Source organism: Lithobates pipiens, unplaced genomic scaffold (genome assembly GCF_037356315.1).
Source record: "Lithobates pipiens isolate NorthernLeopardFrog02 unplaced genomic scaffold, aLitPip1_a1.2 Scaffold_23, whole genome shotgun sequence".
Lineage (NCBI taxonomy): Eukaryota > Metazoa > Chordata > Amphibia > Anura > Ranidae > Lithobates > Lithobates pipiens.
Window position 1 is genome coordinate 16,690,127 of NW_027507785.1, and position 13,437 is coordinate 16,703,563.

The 13,437-nt window shown below is 45.4% G+C and overlaps 1 protein-coding gene across 2 annotated transcripts in view; it reads left to right on the forward strand.

The window, feature by feature from the left end:
• The window catches only part of RAB6A (RAB6A, member RAS oncogene family), a 60,763-nt gene that overhangs the window by 43,491 nt on the left and 3,835 nt on the right, over positions 1–13,437 (forward strand). For both annotated transcript variants that reach the window (XM_077451216.1, XM_077451215.1), the window contains exons 5-7: positions 4,088–4,199; positions 5,226–5,319; positions 5,412–5,478. In XM_077451216.1, coding sequence (XP_077307342.1) covers positions 4,088–4,199; positions 5,226–5,319; positions 5,412–5,478 — 273 coding nt within the window. The remainder of the gene's footprint in view (positions 1–4,087; positions 4,200–5,225; positions 5,320–5,411; positions 5,479–13,437) is intronic.

The window sequence follows — 13,437 nt, forward strand, 5'->3', positions numbered from 1 at the left end:
ATTTAAATGAGATCAAATTGACCCCTAAATATTATGGTTTATTTTGACAAAACAATATTATGGCTTTCTTTTAAAGAACTGCCATCTGCTCACATAATAATTTTGTAATAAAAACATCTTTGCCGTTTTGAAGCTTCCCTCCAACCACGTTGCATATTATTATTTTATATATACAAAATATGCTGCAGAAATCTCCCTCCACTGAGTCTGGCTGCTGCCTGTTCACTTCCTGGATTTACACAGACACCCAGAGGCGCACCTCCAGCTCTAGCTTGGGCGTTCATTCATTTAATTGGACAGAATAATTTTATTCTTGCCGCTGAAATGAATTGTTGCTCAAGTGCCAGCTTTGAAGCACATTTAGCAGCGTCAATCGTTTTGTCTGCCCAAACTGTGCTGCTCCTGGACACACTGGCAGTGGGGGTTTGTTTTTTGTTGTTTTCTTTTTTTTTGGGGGGGGGGGGGGTTGTTTTGTTTTTTTTCCTCTCTCCTGCCTCTAAAAGCCCCTGCCGCTATACACTGATAAAAGCCTATGTGTGCATGGGCACATCGGATAACATGGAGGGGAGTTTAGAGGCAGGAAAAAAAAAAAAAAACTCCTAGAAGCAGCTACAAAACCGTCCGGTGTGTATGAGGCCTTCTACTACCTGGTGGTGTCAGTTATAACGTGTGGTTCCCATAAGAAATAGTTCCTATTGCCCATAGCAGAAGGTGGCCACCTTCCATTGTCCCATATGGCCATAGAAACCGTAAAGGGCAGCGGGCAACACAAACCAGTCATCCCGCTAGTCTCTGAAGCTTGGCCTGTTGGGTCACAAAGCAGTAGAGGACATCCCTGAGAGGTTTAGCCCCATAGCTTTCCATTCTGTGTTTTTTGAATTCTATTGAAATTGTCTCGACCCAGCGAATGGCTTATTCCCCCTTGTGTTGGGTAACAGGTCCACTTCATTAAATGTCCTTAACAAACCATCGTCCTACTGGCTGCCATAGTCCGTTATAAGCGGAGCGCTATGTGTGCATGTCACTTGTGTGCGCTCTCTGTGTTTACGTGTGTCTCGTGATCCGTGCATGTCGTCTCATTGTCATGTGGCTAAACCTTGCTGTGCTGGGAGCTGGCTCTGTGATGTAGCTGTGCTTGGCAACAATAAGATGTATATGACAATTTATGGTAATGTTTTGTATTGTATTCCTCATGAAATCGAACTTCAGGCAACAGGACAATAGTTATCCTATGACCACATGATTTACTTTTTTTATTTTTCTGTTTTACAACTCTTCTTTTTTTTTTTTTTCTTCATTCCCTCTATTTTCTTTTTTTCTGTCTCTCTTACTCTTCCTTTTCATTCTTATTCTCTTCTTTTTTTTTTTTCCCCCCTTTTCCATCTCTCTTTACCCTTACTTTTTTCATTCTACTTTTTTCTTTTTCTTTATCATACTCATTTTTTTTCTTTTATTTTGTTCTTCTCCTCCTCTGCTGTCTCTCATATTTGTGTACAGTTCCAGTAAGGCAGTGGTCTCTAAACTGTGGCCCGTGGGCCATATGCGGCCCTTTGCTTGCTTTACTGGCACCAGCAAAGGGATACGGTTCCTCCCATTAACACCAACAACTGGTTCACAATTGCACTCGCTGACTCCAAAGATGGGGCATTGTTTACTCCAACTGATGCCGGGACATTTTCCACTCATGATGGCCACAGTCCGGCCTCCCTAAACTTTGAAGGACCGTAAACTGGCCCTATGTTTAGACAGTTTGGAGACCCCTGCCATAAGGCATCATGCACACAGGACATTATTTTTTATTTATTTTTTCACTTCTCCTAGAAACAGCAGCATTTTTGCAAATAAATACAAATCTAGACACTTTTTTTACAAGCGTTTACAGGAGTCAATCGCTTGGATATTCATTCATAAATTATTCTGCCCATTTAAATAAATTTGTGCTATACGTGCCTAGTGTTAACACACATTTAGAAGCATTTTGTTCTGCTTCTGGATGCACTGGCAGTTTTATTTTTTTTTTTATTTTTTTTTCCTCCCCTGCACTAAGCGCTACTGAAAGACAGACACATAGGCTAACGTGGGGGAGTTTAGAGCCAGGGGGGAAAAATATTTGACGCCCCTAGGGGCCGCTGCAAAAATGTCCATTGTGCACGAGGTCTTATAGCTGATTACAATAAGTGCTTCTAAAATGTTTATGTGACATAAGTTTTTAAGGGAGGCAGCCACAATTGGTACCCTGACAGAGCCTGTTAAATAAGATTATAAAGACTATTTAGGGGATATTTTTATTATGTAGGGGGGTCACTAACCAAACAATGACTTTTTTTTTTAAATCATTTTAGGGTATAGTTTAAATAGTTTAAGGGGTAACCTACAGTATATTTTTACTATAACGTTTACAAGAGGAGAGTTTTTTTCTTTTAATGCAACTTTCTCACTGTAGACTAATTGCGTAAAAATTCCCCTCCCCCTCCTTTAATATGGCACCCACAAATCATCACTGGTGCAGCCAATTCTTTTCCAGAGTCTAGTAATTAGAATAGGACATTGCCTGTGCATAGTCGAGGGGTTTCAGATGATTGTGCTATAAATACACGCGTGTCTGCAAGGTTGGTATTATAGCATAATCTGTGGCATAATCTGCACCATGAAGATAAATGAACGCTCCATGCAGCTCTGTGAAGGAGTCCTTCAAAAGTCAGGTGATGGAAACAAGAAAATATCTAAGTTGCTGAATACAGTACACCTTGGAGTCCAGATAAATCAGGAATGTATTCACACAAGGTGTGCCAACCTAATGTCCGCTACAGAAATTAAAACGTGGACAAAGATGCCTCTCATGACTCCATCCGAGATTCCTCCATTTCCTGTTATTTAATGCAAGAGCCCACTGAGCCCTTGTGACTCTGTCAAAGCTTCCTTCCTGAGCCCCCATTACTTAATCCCAGTACCTTTCTCTCTAAGTTCTGTGACATAAGATCTTCCATAAACCCCCATGGCTCGGTCCAAGATTCCCCCCCCTGAGCCCCATGACTTGATCCAAGATCCACTCGAGCCCCCATGACTTAGTCCAAGATTGTTCCCTGAGCCCCATGACTTAATCAAAGATCCACTCGAGCCCTCATGAACTCGGTCCAAGATTCCTCCCTGAGCCCCATGACTTAATCCAAGATCCACTCGAGCCCCCATGACTCAGGCAAAGATTCCTCCCTGAGCCCCATGACTTAATGCAAGATCCACTCGAGCCCCCATAACTCTGTCCATGTTTCCTCCATGTGCCCTCATGACTCAATCCAACAAGCAAGCAAACATGCTGGAGCCAGTAACTGTCTTTTAATAGTATTTGTTTTTACTAGAAGTCAGCAAAAATCCAACGGTAGCAAACAAGACTGCTAGCGTTTTCCAGCTAGACTTCCTTAATCATAGTGGTCTAGCTGAAATGCATTATGAGTCTTGTTTGCTTCTGTCCAATGTTCAAGAACTTTCAAGGATTGTAGGTGACTCTTGACCCATATTAAAGGAGAGGTTGAGCAAGTTTGGTGTTTGTATCAATCCAAGATGAACCCAAGACACACTCAAGGATCCAGTATTTACTTAATTACTCTAACTTCCTAATTCCATGCCCCCCCCCCCCACCAGTACCACATGCCCTGTTACTGAAAGCAGGATCCTCCTTGCCCCATGGCTTATACCACCCTGTGACCAAATCTCTATGCGCCCCCCCCCATGCCTCTTGATTCAGTGTAGGATCCCTCCTCACCTCATAACTATTTAAATCCTCCTGTGAATTGGTAATATTCTCCTTCCCCAAACCTCATGCCTCAGACCTAAAACTCCAACACCCCATTACACATGCGGCATTCTGAGCCAGGATCTCACTAGAGACGGAATTCATAGTGCACTAAATCTAGGGATATTGCAGGAGATGGCCGTTCTTCCATATTGGTCTTGTGGTTGCAGGAAAGCGTCATTACAGGTACTGTGGGGGGAAATGTCTGTGTAGCAGGTTACCGTAGGGTTCAGCACTGCGAGCTCTCGTTGTCCTCTATTGTCCTGTATTAACCTGTCTTCTGCTATTCCTCATTAGACGTGAACTCATTCCAACAAACGACAAAGTGGATTGATGATGTCAGGACGGAGCGGGGGAGTGATGTCATCATCATGCTGGTGGGAAATAAAACAGATCTTGCTGATAAGAGGTAACATCAACCTTCTGAACTTAATGTAGGGCTCCAGCTTGCTTTGAAAAAAGTCAGAAAAGGGTTAGAATTTCTGTCAAGTTAGTACTGCTCTCTCTGTCCTTGCATCTGTCTGTGACTGTCAGAGTTTTACAATGCCTCACGGAATCCATGTCCTTAGTTTTCTGAAGACAAGCAGACTGTTTTCAGGCTTTTGTGTGCACTATCTTTAGAAGAGGCTTCCTTCTGGGATGACAGCCATGCAGACCAATTTGATGCAGTGTGTGGCATATGGTCTTAACACTGACAGGCTGATTCCCCCCCCCTCCCCACCCCTACAACCTCTGCAGCAATGCTGGCAGCACTCGTACATCTATTTCCCAAAGACAACCTCTGGATATGACGCTGAGCACGTGCACTCAACTTCTTTGGTGGACCATGACGAGGCCTGTTCTGAGTGGAACCTGTCCTGTTAAGCCGCTCTATGGTCCTGGCCACCGCGTGCTGCAGCTCAGTTTCAGGGTCTTGGCAATCTTCTCATTCCCTAGGCCATCTTTATGTAGAGCAACTTAAACTTTTTTTCAGATCTTCAGAGAGTTCTTTGCCATGAGGTGCCATGTTGAACTTCCAGTGACCAGTATGAGAGAGTGAGAGCGATAACGCCAAATTTAACACACCTGCTCCCCATTCACACCTGAGACCTTGTAACACTAATGAGTTACTTGACACCGGGGAAGGAAAATGGCTGATTGGATCCAATTTGGACATTTTTACTTAGGGGGTGTACTCACTTTTGTTAGCAGCAGTTTAGACATTAATGGCTGTGTGTTGAGTTATTTTGAGGGGACAGCAAATTTACACTGTTATACAAGCTGTACACTCACTACTTTACATTGTATCAAAGTGTCATTTCTTCAGTGTTGTCACATGAAATGATATAATAAAATATTTACAAAAATGTGAGGAGTGTACTCACTTTTGTGTCTTATTGTTGGAGGGAGATCTTCCCTTTTTTATATAATGTGGGATGGTTTATTCCTTACACAGGCAGGTGTCCATTGAGGAGGGCGAGAGGAAAGCCAAGGAGCTGGGTGTAATGTTTATCGAAACCAGTGCTAAAGCCGGATATAATGTAAAACAGGTAAGGAGATGCTTCTGGCTCCGCCCCAATGCCACACCCATTTATCATTTCTTACTGCATTTATTGTTTCCTTTTTTTCTTGTGTCTTCCAGCTTTTCAGACGTGTGGCAGCGGCGCTGCCCGGCATGGAAAGTTCACAGGACAAGAGCAGAGAAGACAGTATCCTTTCCTGTTGTCTGAGAACATTCCGTAGACCTTCCGGGGGTGGGGGGGGGGTTAAGTGTTTTCTGTAGTAAAGTTGGCTGTCTGGTCATGTGATCAGCGCTGAGCCTTTGACAATAGGGCCTGTGTCAGTGTGATGCTATCCTCGGGCAGACATGGCGGAGGGACAAAGAACTGGTCTTCTAAGATCCACATTACCATTTAAAACCTACCTGTGTTTTCATGCTACACCCATCTTTAGTGTGTAACATAAAACATTGTGTCCACAAAAGAAGTCTAAAAAAGCTGCCTACAAAAGAATTGCCTTAACATTTCAGTCCCACTGCTTGTGCATCCACTCTTTGCTCTCTTGTAGAGCTATATCAGCCAAAGAACATTTAGAATCTTACACTTGCACCCCCATGATTCATTCCAAGGTCCCCCCTGAGCCCCAAAAACTCTGTCCAGGATCCCTCCAGCCCCCGTGACCTACTCCTGTGGTTCTCACCCCTGTCCTCAAGTACCCCCAACAGGCCATATTTTTTCTTAGATAAAATAGCTGTCCAAAATACCAAGCCTTTGACTCTTTAAAGCACCTGTGCAAGATGAAGGAAAACCTGCAAGCATTGCCTGTTGGGGGTTGAGAACCTGTGACCAAAGTCCAGGATCCCCCCCAGTCCAGGATCCTTCAGCCCCCCCGTGACCCCTACCCCAGTCCAGAATCCGTCCAGGATTCCTTCAGCACCCGTGACACCCCCCCCCCCCCCAGCCCAGGATCACTTCAGCCACCTGTGACACCCCCCCCCCCAGCCCAGGATCACTTCAGCCACCCGTGACACCCCCTCCACCAGTCCAGTATCCTTTCAGCCACCTGTGACACCCTCCCCTGGTCCAGGATCCCTTCAGCCACCCGTTACACCCCCCACCCCCCCCCCCCCCCCCCCAGGCCAGGATTGCTCCAACCCCCGTTACACCCCCCCCCCCCCCCCCCCGATCAAGGATCACTTCAGCCCCTCCCCCAGTCCAGGATCCCTTCAGCCCCCCGTCCAGGATCCCTTTAGCCACCTGTGACACCCCCCCCCCCCCCCCCCAGTCCAGGATTGCTCCAACCCCCGCTGCGCCCCCCCCCCCCAGTCCAGGATCCTTCAGCCCCCGTGACCCCTACCCCAGTCCAGAATCCGTCCAGGATCCCTTCAGCCACCCGTGACATTTGCCCCCCCCCCCAGCCCAGGATCACTTCAGCCACCCATCACCCCTGTGACACCCCCCCCAGTCCAGGATCCCTTCAGCCAACTGTGACACCCCTTCAGCCACCTGTGACACCCTCCCCCGGTCCAGGATCCCTTCAGCCACCCGTTACCCACCCCCCCAGATCAAGGATCCCTTCAGCCCCCCCCCAGTCCAGGATCCCTTCAGCCCCCCCAGTCCAGGATCCCTTCAGCCACCCGTTACCCCCCCCAGTCCAGGATTGCTCCAACCCCTGTTGCGCCCCCCCCCCCCAGTCCAGTATTTTTTCCAGCCCCCCAGTTCCGGTTCCCTCCAGCCCCTTGAACCCAGTATTCCATCCACTTCATAGAACACCAGATGACTCAATGCAGGATCTCCCCTTGCCTTATCCCACCCTGACTCGCTAATTTCCATGAGCCCTCCACCATGCCCCTCCTCCCTCCAGGACTCCATGTTTTTGCTCTAGCTGAGCCAAAGAATCTTCAGCACTTCCAGGTGTGTCGGATGCCGCATGCTGTGGTACCATCTGCTGTCTGTCATCAGCGTGTTTCCTTGGCACTGCCACTAAGGTTAGGGCAGCTTTCCCCTTTGGTGAGCCCAGGGCATAAAGCCAAAGTCCTGTGTCTTGGGTTCTCTGAACCATACAGTGCCCCCTAATTAAAGCCAAAACTGCCCATAGACTATAGAAGACAGTCGGGTGTATAGGTAGGATCTGTCTGCAGAGCAATCCAAAAACGTGTACACTTGGGAGGGTGGATGCTACCAGTATCGGCTTATTATAGAGCAACACAATAGCAATCAGACAGGTTTCCATCCTGTGGCATCTCCAGTTCTACCCTAAAAATTTTCAGATCAGTCATTTTATGTATCAAATGCACAAATTTATACTGGAAAAAAGATCAGACAAGCAGTTGTATACTGGCACATGAGTGCGGCATGTCAGATAATTGGGGTGAGATACAGGGCACAGCAGTGCCCGCGCTCGGTCATGTTTTATGTGCGTTGTCCTTTGTCGCTGATCAGGCTTTCAAAGCCGCGTTGGAGGCTCTGCAATCTTGGTGCCGTCATCTTTCATTGTCAGAGATTTCCTCTGTTTTGTCTGGATGCGTCAGCAAGCAGACAGAGCTGTCCTTCTATGACAATGACTCCGTGTGTGTGTGTACAGCAGGGAGACAAGCCGCTATATTGATGATCTTAAGGGTAATACAAAGAGGGATGTTTCTGAAAACTGGTGCAAGGGGAATGCAGGGGTTGCCATGACAACCTGACAGGCATTTGTCAGGGGCAGTTTGCCAACCGTAGATGAAAACGCTTCATCGCTTCTGCCGAAATCCACATTTCACTTTGCATCAAGGTCCTTAAAGAGGAAGTAAACCCTGATGGGTTTACTTCCTTTCATTCCCTGCAAAGGCAAAGCATAATGGACTACTATGCATCGCATAGTAGCCCATTATGTGTCACTTACTTGACACAGGAGCCAGCGAAGTCACCGCTGTCCCCTGTAGTCTGCCGCATCCATCTTGCTGGTGGCGTATCGCAGCTCCGCCGCTGTCATTCGGCGAAGCCGCGATGACGTCACTCCCGCGCATGCGCACGGGAGTCGACATGCGCAGCAGCTCCATTCTTGGAAATGTCGCGCTCAGTGCACCTGCGCGCCGCTGTCTACGGCGCATGCGCCGTAGACAGCGGTGCCCGTTTTCGGATATATATATATATATATATATATATATATATATATATATATATATATATATATATATATATATATATATATATATATATATATATATATATATATATATATATATATATATATATATATATATATATATATATATAATATAGCTTGGACCTACAGGTAAGCCTTAATCTAGGCTTACCTGTAGGTCAAAGTGGTTTGTAAGGGTTTACAACCACTTTAAAGTGGAAGTAAACCCATCGATTTAAACAGTTAAAAAAAAAAAAAAAAGGCATGCCGGGAATGCTAACTTCACATTGGCTGTGCTCTCAGCCAAACTATCAAACCATCCAATGGCTGGTGTCATAACGAATCACATGTGCAGCACCATAGCAGTTGAAGATTAAACAGAGGCAAAGATGGCAGCTTCCTTGGCTGAAAACGATAGGGGAGTTTATTTCCACTTTAAAGGGTTCCTGTAAAATATTTTGTTGCTTAACGTGATATTAACCACTTAACAACCGGCCCATAGCCGAATGACGGCTACAGGGCGGTTGTTTAACTCTGGGAGGCCTTTATATGACGTCCTCCCAGAATTCCGCTCTCGCGCGCCCCCTGGGGCGCGCACTTGAGAGCATCCGTGACCGCCGGGTCCTGTGGATCACGGATCACGGTAAATCACGGCCGCTCATGGCGCCCGTTTACCACGTGATCGCTCCGTCAAATGACGGAGTGATCACTTGTAAACAAACCGGCTTCATGTTATGACGCCGGTTCCTCCCGATCGGTACAGCGGAGGGGGAAGAGATCGGTGTCAGCAGCGATGTGGGCTGCATCTGCAGTGCCCACATCACTGCTCACCGAAAATTAACCCCTCAATTTCCTGCCAATACTCTGCAATACCCTGCCATTACTCTGCAATACCCTGCCATTACTCTGCAATACCCTGCCATTACTCTGCAATACCCTGCCACACTCTTCAATACCCTGCCACACTCTTCAATACCCTGCCACACTCTTCAATACCCTGCCACACTCTTCAATACCCTGCCACACTCTTCAATACCCTGCCACACTCTGCAATACCCTGCCACACTCTGCAATACCCTGCCACACTCTGCAATACCCTGCCACACTCTGCAATACCCTGCCACACTCTGCAATACCCTGCCACACTCTGCAATACCCTGCCACACTCTGCAATACCCTGCCACACTCTGCAATACCCTGCCACACTCTGCAATACCCTGCCACACTCTGCAATACCCTGCCACACTCTGCAATACCCTGCCACACTCTGCAATACCCTGCCACACTCTGCAATACCCTGCCACACTCTGCAACACTCTGCAATACCCTGCCATTACTCTGCAATACCCAGCAACACCCATCAATGCCCTGCCTTTGGGGATTTTTAAGTAGCGACGTTTGGCGCCATTCCACGAGCGTGTGCAATTTTGAAGAGTGACATGTTAGGTATCTATTTACTCAGCGTAACTTCATCTTTCACATTATGCAAAAATTGGGCTAACTTTACTGTGTTTTTTATTTTATTTTTTAGCACAAAACTGTTTTTTTTCCAAAAAAAAGCATTCGAAAAATTGCTGCGCAAATACCGTGTGAGATAAAAAGTTGCAATGACCACCATTGTATTCTCCAGGGTGTTTGCTAAAAAAACATATATAATGTTTTGGGATTCTATGTAATTTTCTAGCAAATAAATGATGATTTTTACATGTAGGAGAGAAATGTCAGAATTGTCCTGGGTGCTCCAGAACGCCTGATGGTGCTCCCTGCAAGTTGGGCCTCTGTATGTGGCCACACTGTGTAAAAGTCTCACGCATGTGGTATCGCCATACTCGGGAGTAATAGCAGAATGTGTTTGGGGTGTAATTTGTGGTATGCATATGCTGTGTGAGAAATAAACTGATAATGACAATTTTGTGAAAAAAAAAAAAAAAAAGGAAAAAAAAATCTTGATTTTGCAAAGAATTGTGGGAAAAAATGACAACTTCAAAAAACTCATCATGCCTCTTACTAAATACCTTGGAATGTCTTCTTTCCAAAAAGGGGTCATTTGGGGGGTATTTTTACTTTTCTGGCATGTTAGGGTCTCAAGAATTGAAATAGGCCGTTCGTACTTTAGGTGTGATCAATTTTCAGATATTGGCACCATAGCTTGTGGACTCTATAACTTTCACAAAGACCAAATAATATCCACCAATTTGTACTTATTTTTACCAAATATGTAGTGGTATAAATTTTGGCCAAAATTTATGAAGAAAAAATTACTAATCTGCTAAATTTTATAACAGAAACAAAGAATTCATTTTTTTTTTTTTTACAGAATTTTCTGTATTTTTTTCTTTTATAGCACAAAAAATAAAAAACCCAGCGGTGATTAAATACCACCAAAAGAAAGCTCTATTTGTGTGAAAAAAAGGACAAAAATTTCATATAGGTCCAGTGTTGCATGACTGAGTAATTGTCATTCAAAATGTGAGAGCACCGAAAGCTGAAAATTGGTCTGGTTATTAAGGGTGTTTAAGTGCCCAGTGGTCAAGTGGTTAAAGTCCTTGTGTGTTTGTTTTTTTTTTTTTGTTTGTTTTATTGTTTGTTTGTTTATTTAAAAAAAAAAAAAAAATTGTCATACTTGCCTGCTCTGTGTAATGGCTATGCAAAGAGCAGCCCAGATCCTCCTCTTCTTGGGTCCCCCGCTGGCACTCCTGGCCCCTCCCTTCTGCTGGGTCTTCTGTGCTGCTTGCTGTGGGGGGCATCCAAGGAGGCGTGCTTCCGAGGCCCTGTGTCCATTCTCACAGCTCAGGCAACTCCTTATGAGTCTCCTTTATTGGCTTACTGGCTGCTTTTCCATTCTCCCTCCTCACAGGACAGACCTGATGGCAGCAGGAACTATTAGTTCCTACTGCTGTCAATCAAATCCTATGACAAGTGGCCGAGGCAAAAGCCCTGCTGCCTGTGTCCATGGACACAGGTAGGGGGCCTCTGGAGCGAGCCTGCACAAGGATCACCCTATCAATTGGCTTGCTGGGGGCGGTTTATTTGGAAGGCAGGAGGATCCAGAAGCGACAGCGAGGGAACACAGAAGAGGAGGATTGGGGCTGCTGTGTGCAAGACCATTACACAGAACAGGTAAGTTGCCCTGCATTTTTTATTTTTTATAATTTTTTTTTTTTTTTTTTTTGATTTATCTTTACATTTACATGCACCCCAAGTTGTTCAGCAAAAGTGGCAGTAACCACTTGGGGTAAACTGTAAGGCCTGATTCACACCTATGCATTTTTAGTGCATTTTGCAGATTTGCACTACAGAACGTGTGTCATGGGGAAACCGTGTTAAATGGACTGCAGTGCAAATCTGCAAAATGCAAAAAGCACTAAAACAATAGTTGTGAATCCAGCCTAGCTCCCAGGCTGTTTTGAGTAGTTGTAAGCCTATTGATGACGTCGGGACCCATTTGTCCCAACCTGTGTCACTGTCTCCTCTGCTGGAAAGCTTTGCAAGCATATAAATGTGAATAAATCACCAAATATTATACAAGCTTTACCCTATGTCTGTCATTTCAAAGGTAATTCTCAATATTGATAAATGTCCTGTTTTTTCACATATAATCCCGAGTGACCCTCCCATGAAGGTCTTTTTTTCTTTTTTTTTCATTTTTTTTTTTTTTAGGCGTATCCCATTCTAGAATGACAACGTTCTGCCCCTGTCTTCCATTTGTGCCTCTGTGTGGTCCCCATGTCACACAGGCTTCCAACTGAGAAGTGGCTTGTTAATGCAGTACACATTATGCAGGCATAATTCACTGATGTCACCATCTACTTTAAGACCTCATGCACACTGGACATTATATTAACTCTATAAAAACGCCAGTAGCTTTGCAGTGTGTTTTGTAGTATAAGCTTCTTTTTTTTTTTTTTTTTTCTCAATGGAGAAAAAAAAAAACACTGGTGAGCTGCGTTTTTTAATACATATCTACGTTTTTAGACGTTACAGGGTTTTTACAGCTGTAAAACACCTCTTGAACCCATTCCAGCAAAAAAAAACAGTTGATAACAGCCTATGTGTTTGTGAGACACATAGGCTAAGGTGGTGGAGAGTTTACAGACTGTAGAAAAAAATAACTTCTGAAGCCAAAAACAGCAGCTGTAAAAACGTCCAGTGTCCATGAGGCCTAAAGCTCAACTCGAGGAAGCTTTAAAGTGGTTCTAAACCCTTCCAACCAACTTTGACCTACAGGTGAGCCTAGATTAAGGCTTACCTGTAGGTCCAAGAAATATCTCCTAAACCTACATGGTTTAGAAGATATTTGCCGAAAGACAGGCACTGCTGTCTACGGCGCATGCGCTGTAGACAGCGTTGCGCAAGTGCACTGAGCGCGCCGATGTCAGCAGCTATATGCCGTGAGTGGCGGCTCCCATGCGTCGGAGTGACGTCATCGCCGAATGACAGCGGCAGAGCAGCAAGACCCATCGAGAAGATGGAGGCTCCGGACTACAGGGGCCAGCGGTGACTTCGCTGGCTCCTGTGTCAAGTAATGGAGTACTATGCGATGCATAGTAGTCCATTATGCTTTACCTTTGCAGGGAATCAAAGAGGAAGTAAACCCATTAGGGTTTACTTCCTCTTTACAAGTTTCCCTTGTAGTGAGGATGCAGTGGACTCGGTCTCACTGCAAGGGGTATTTGCATGGTTTGTCCAGGGGAGAGGAAAAGCACTTTTACTTAACTGATCCTCCACTCCCCTGGCATGATCTGATCCAGCAGTGGATTGTCCCTCGCTATCATCACATCCAGTACAGGGGATCATTTTAAGTTTCCTGGAATTCCTTTTAACCACTTGCTGACCGCCCTATATAATGACCGATACAGCATGACCGGCCAGTTTTGGGAGGCCATCATAACACGTCTTCCCATGAAGGTCCCTGCTGTGGTGCACGGGTGGCGTGCTGTATGATCACAGTGTCCTCCAGACACTGCTGATCACAGATTGAGGTAAAGAGCCAGTCAGCGGTTCTTTACCATGTGATCAGCTGTGTCCAATCACAGCCGATC